Here is a 6,000-nt window from a genome sequence, read left to right as displayed (position 1 = left end):
GTAAAATCAAAATTACCTACATCTGCCTACTTCCAATTTACCTACTCTTAAATACCGAATCGGTATGATTCAGTATTTAAGAGTAGGTAAATCGGAATTACCTACACCTGGCCCTCAGTGAGATAATATATTTGTCTGGGATCACACAGTTTGGTCAGTGAGGAAGCCGGGATTGTTATCAGAATGTCTGCTTTCACTTTGTGCAATTCAGCCTCTAGGAGGCTGTAACTTTCTTTCTCTGCTGTATTACAATAAAGTTCACTATTTTGTCTTTATTGTTTGCACATGAGATTAGAGTTTGGTTGACAGGGAGATGCAACATCAACGTTAAGTTCATTTTCGGCTTGAAGGTGCAGGAGGACCTGGAACTGAGCCAGAGCCAGGCATCCTAGCATGATTTTTCAGTAGCTTGTCCACCTGCAGAAAGAGAGAATCACACTTTAGCACAAGTAAGGAGCTTTGAGGCAAAGCTATGCAATCTGGGGGGAGGGGGCCGGAGGATGTCTGCTAGGTGGCAATGAGACAAGAAGGTTAACCATAGATAAATGTTTCCCAACATTTTTTAAGGAAAACATTGTGCAAGTCATATGTGATTTAGGTGTTGCACCATGAGAAGCCCACTTTAATATTAAATGTACCTTTTTGTACTTATAAGGAGAATGGAATATTCAAGAGATACCGGAAATGCTTTAGTATCATTATACACATCTGCACACCAATGAAATATCAGTTAAATTAAATGTGTGCCCCTGGCCGGGTCCCTTAGCACTGCCCGTAGCCCCGCCCCAAAACCTCACCCCCTAGTCTATATCTTAATTTGATGAGTACCTGCACTTATTTTTTCCATTTAAAAGAACTGCCCATAGTTATAGTTTCATAATGTTTGTTCATCTGCCCCTTCTGGACCACAGTGAAAGTACACCTTGTCTGTCCTACTGCATGGTACCTCTCCTTTGTATTAATCGTATAACACGATGTTGGGCGTTTAAAGTACTTTGTTGACATTTTCCGGCGAGCGCACTGTCATGCTAAGTGCTTGATCCGGTGTGGCTTTCGGTAGGGTCTGGAAAAGTCACGTGACTCTTACAGTGTCCGCTTACCTCATTCAAGGTCAGATATATTTAACCACAGTCCTCAAATGTCGTCGTGGAGGGGCTGCTTGCGAGGCCGCCTTCCTGTCAGAAATACAGGCCTCAGTGGCACAGTGACCCGATGAGGCTTATATGAAGGTGAGACTAGCAAATATTATACTTTCCTGTGCCTTGAAGACATGACAGAATCACATGTGACCGGTTAGCTATGTGCTGCGGCTGTTTTATTAACATACATTTGTGGTTAAGTTGTGACGTGGCATGCTCCTCCTACTCTGATTTTAACGCAGGAAATGTAATGGGGCCAGATAACGAAACGTTGCATTGCTGTAATTTGGGCCATATAGCGTTTTCCCCCTCTTTCGTAACCTGGTGTGAAACAAGCAAGGGTTTGTTCCAGCCCATATCACATTAAGTTATTTGCACCAAGGGAAAAATGGAGAGAACAACATTTGCAGTACTTTTGCTGCGTGCATGTAAAGAGGAGATGGGCACCGTTTCCATCACTTTTAACAAATGAAAGAGGAAACTTAACTTTGAGAAAGAAACTCGGTTTGTGCCATTTGTTATTGTGAAATTGTAGAGGAAACCAATTTGTTTCATTTTCCTAGCAAAGATCCGTTTTGAATTGAGGTTTTTCTTTATTGCAAAGAGTTAACTATATTCCACGGGCAAAACGATTTGTAAATGAAACATGTCCTAAACTTTTTGAGATTGTTAGTTTCACAATGTTTCCCCCAGAGACCAGCTGGACACAATGCCACATAAACACCATTTAGCCCACGGTCTGAGTCTCTTGCAAGTCCTCCTCCTCTGAACTATGAAGAGAAATCTGTGTATTGTGTGAACAGCTGACTGGGGCTACCTATTCAGACAGTTCTGTCACTGGAACCAGTGTGGGCCCTAACAGTGCTTGGCTTGTGTGGTGCAAAATGAGCAGCTGTAGCAGTGATATCAAGATGCATTATTTTATCTAAACCAAAACGTGTTTTTAAAATGGACTTTTGTAGTATTGACGTTTCTATGTTACGCGGATTGGCCGTACACTCACCGTCCAATTTCAAACCTATTGTATTAAAGTACAGATGAAAGCACCTGAGAAATGGGTGCTGCAGAAACAAGAGCTTGTAAAGCCAATTGTTCTAACCTTTGTGATCTGTTGACTCTGCCAGATGCAGAGCATCTGCGGTGCTGAGCAGTGTGGCCTAAGTTAAAAAACACAAAAATCTTGGAAGCCGCTGAACACGTCATTTTGTAGTTGTGCGCTCCACTCATGTGCCAGCCTATAAAATGACGCGGCCACTTTTTTTCTTTTAGTTACCGATCCGAGTTGGATCGGTAAATAATCTGGGAAGATCTGGGGAGGGTGGAAGCGAAAGCAACACAGGGCTTGGTGGAAAGTAACACGGAGGGTGAGCACATGAGGGAAGACTGAGACAAAGTAGTCGGGCAACAGGGAGCAACACAGTGTGCAGGGCTTGAGACATACACGACGGAGAAGGCTCAAACACCTACTCTATTGGAGTGCTTCACACAAAAGAACAAGGATTGGCAAATCCAATAGGTCTCGCCTATTCAAGATCTATTGGCTTTCCAAAGATGTTTTAGCTATGTTGTACACCAGCGTGGCTGATGTTCAGCATGGCTAAAGGTTAGTGGGGTAAAGGAGAGTGGTGCAGAGTGGAGTATCGTGAAGTGGAGTCGAGTGGAGTGGCATAGATAGAGTAGAGTTGCATGGAGTCGAAAGAAGTGGAGTGGCGTGGAGTGTTGTGGAGTGCCATGGAGAGAGTAGAGTGTCATAGACTGAAAGGGCATAGAGTGGAGTAGAGTTGAGTGGCATAGAGTGTAGTAGAGAGGAGTGGCATACAATGCCTTGGAGTGGTGTAGAGGGTGGTGCGTAGAGTGGACTAGAGTGTTTTAGAGTGGCATAGAGGGGAGTAGATTGTCATAGAAAGGAGTGCCATAGAGTGGAATAGTGTAGGAGAGTGGAATGGCATAGAGTGGAGTAGAGTGTTGTAGAGTGGAGTGGCTTGGAGTGGAGTGGAGTAGGGTGGAGTAGTGCGTCATAGAGTAGAGTGGAGTAAAGAGGCATGGAGTGGCATAAAGGGAGCTGCGTATAGCTGCGTAGAGTGGAGTAGAGTGTCATAGAGTGGAGTCGAGTTTGATGGCCGTCGGTTGGGGTCCACCGCCATCCAGGACAGCGGTCCACATTACAATGCAGCCGGTCGGTCCACAGAGGTCGGGGTGAGCCGGCTGCCTACAACAGATTCAAAGGAGCTGGTGGTCGGAATCCTAACTCTGCTATGGAGGTGCTGCCTGCGCAGGCATCGCCGTAGAGATTAGGATATCCCTTTCCGGCTGCCTATTCATGGTGGTCCCACCATCATGAAAAGGCACACGGAACAGGACTTTTGGGGGCCCGTCCCCTGTAAACCACTGTTATGGGACCCTGGGGGCACATGTAGTGCCCCCCCACAATATAGGGAATTATAAAAAGGCTTATTCAGATGCAGCAAAGAGTGTGACATAAAGTCAAACTCAAATCAGTAATATTCCAAATCTTAAGCAAGAGATAGACTGGCGAGGGTCTTTACTTACTTTACAAACTTTCGTCGATTTTCCAAGAAAATCATAAAACTACACAAAAAACAGAACAGATCATTACAAGCAACATTAAGATCATTATTATCATCATAAAATAAAAAATAAAAATTATACCTAGAAAGAACCTAAAAACAATATTATCATATAAATCTTTCTTAAAGTTCAAATGATAGATTACAATAGACCAGGTGTTAAAAATTAGCACTAGAAACTTATGAACACCTCTGTTTATACTAAAAGACTGGGTGCATTCCCCATCTGTCCCATATCATACCATTCCCCTCAAGTACGAGTGAAGGCCTCTCAAACTTGCAAACAAGACCATATCAACCCCCGTGGCCTCCAGCTCCTCCCAAAACTTATCACGGTTAACTAAGTCAAAGGCTGAGCTGAGCTCCATGAAGGCCAAATGGATTGAACCTTACCTAGCCATGGTATATTTAGCTGTTAAAAGATACTGAATTAAATTCTGTTCCACCATGCCCCTGTCAGACTGAGACCCATATTGAAGATTGGCTATAATATTGTTCTCATTGACCCAGCAAGATAACCTCTCTAAAATAACTTTCCCTATAATTTTAACTGCAATATCTACAAGGGAAATTGGCCTAAAACGGACAGGATCACTTCTGTTGCCCTTTTTAAAGACCGTAACCATTAAAGGCTGCCGCCCGGTTTCAGGTAACAGGCCACAAATAGCTGCATTTACATGCAAAGTAATGAGTGGGGCCCACCAATCCAATAATGACTTGAAGAGATCACCTAGCGCACCACTCACACCCAGGGCGTTACCCAGGGGTAGGGAAACTATGGCTTTAGTTATTTCTTTTATAAACACACTCCACCAGGAGGTACAGCGGGTCGGTAACTAAAGGCTCTGGGGTCTCAAGGGTGATCTGGATTCCCAACACAACATATGACCACAAAGTAAGCTCCCCAAAAATTTTGCAATTTATAGAGATATGTGATGTATCCCTCCCAACTCTTCTTAGTACAAGGGTTGGGCATACATGTAACACAATCCCTCTTGAGTGTTTTAGGGGAATACTCAATCCATTCCACTCTTCTAATCATTATTATCTCCTTGAACAGCTGCTGTCCTGGCAAGCTGACAAAGCTTCCAGCTAGCCAGAATATCACCTTATTTTTATTGAGGGCAAAACAGACTTGGCTCACCTTCTGACTGGCGTCCATATATAATAAAATACACAGTGAAAATTGTGTTTACAGAATAATAAGATCATGTTAATATACAAAGTCAGAATACAAAATGTAATACAGCATCATCTAACACCATGCCAATATCATTGCATAAATGAATATTAATATAACCTATTTTGACCTAATGTCATTGGATGTGTCAGTAAAAATCTGGTTACACTCAAACCCATGACAATCTCATATTATGAATGGCCCTACACTGGCCTGAGTGTAGCAAAAGGCTGCCTCTGGAGTTCTTTGAGAGCAGCATGTCAATACAGAGCATTTTATAGTGCACAGTTTAGTTGCGTGCGTTGAGAGGAGAATTGAATACACGCACATCATGGCTGTGTTAGGATTCAAAATGGAGTTTAAACCTAGTTTGGTCCAAGCTTTGTCAAGCACAGGAAAATACAGTTTTAAAAAGTGCACTGTATTTGCTATAGTACAAAATTATTCATAACGTTAGGCACACATTTCAAATACATCAAAATTAAATTTTTTCAGTCCCCATCTGATTGACTATTAAGTCATCAAAATCCAACTAATATTCAATTAAAACACAGTTTCTGTTATCTTTGGCTCCCTGGGTCTCGATTCTTCCAAAGCCCTCATCTCATCCTAAACACGAACTTTTGTCCTCCATCTTCTCCATTTCAACATCACAATTTTCTTTTCTTTCTAGACGTTGCAGGTGTTCTTTTCATATTCCCACAAATTGAACCCCTTTTAAAACAAATTATTTCAAGAAATGTAAACATAGGAATTGGATCAAGTATGCATAAATAAATTATAATTAATGGGAGTTATATTTTCCTAACAACATCCCCAATGCTACCAAACCATTCACCAACCTTTGCAAAACCTTTTCAAGGATCACTTAACCACATATTTACTGATTCCCTTAACCTCTTAAGTGCTGCTGACGGCCAACGGTCGTCACGAGCGCTACCTCCCCAGTGCTGCGCATGACCATTGGACGTCCATTCAGCACTAGTTCCAATGGACAGCGCAGCACTGGGGAGGGATATTTGCGAAGCAGCTAAGGTGATAACCCATGATTTTACAGACTCTTTTCCTCATGGAAATATTATTCAGGTAACAA

The 6,000-nt window shown here is 42.5% G+C and overlaps 1 protein-coding gene across 2 annotated transcripts in view; it reads left to right on the top strand.

Moving 5' to 3' along the window:
* The first annotated feature begins 1,127 nt into the window (after positions 1 to 1,127).
* The window catches only part of LOC147662133 (ankyrin repeat and SOCS box protein 15-like), a 276,030-nt gene continuing 271,157 nt past the window's right edge, over positions 1,128 to 6,000 (top strand). The window contains exon 1 of one of the 2 annotated variants that reach the window (XM_086951086.1): positions 1,128 to 1,229. Coding sequence is in view for 1 of the 2 variants with exons in the window: in XM_086951085.1 (XP_086807211.1) it covers positions 1,224 to 1,229 (6 nt within the window). In the remaining variant the exon portion in view is untranslated. The remainder of the gene's footprint in view (positions 1,230 to 6,000) is intronic. The other variant, XM_086951085.1, reaches the window with a different exon arrangement.

The sequence above is a fragment of the Lissotriton vulgaris genome, unplaced genomic scaffold, assembly GCF_964263255.1.
Source record: "Lissotriton vulgaris unplaced genomic scaffold, aLisVul1.2 SCAFFOLD_1499, whole genome shotgun sequence".
Classification (NCBI taxonomy): Eukaryota; Metazoa; Chordata; class Amphibia; order Caudata; family Salamandridae; genus Lissotriton; species Lissotriton vulgaris.
Note: the sequence above shows the minus strand (reverse complement) of the source record. Positions and strands in the feature narration are given on the sequence as shown.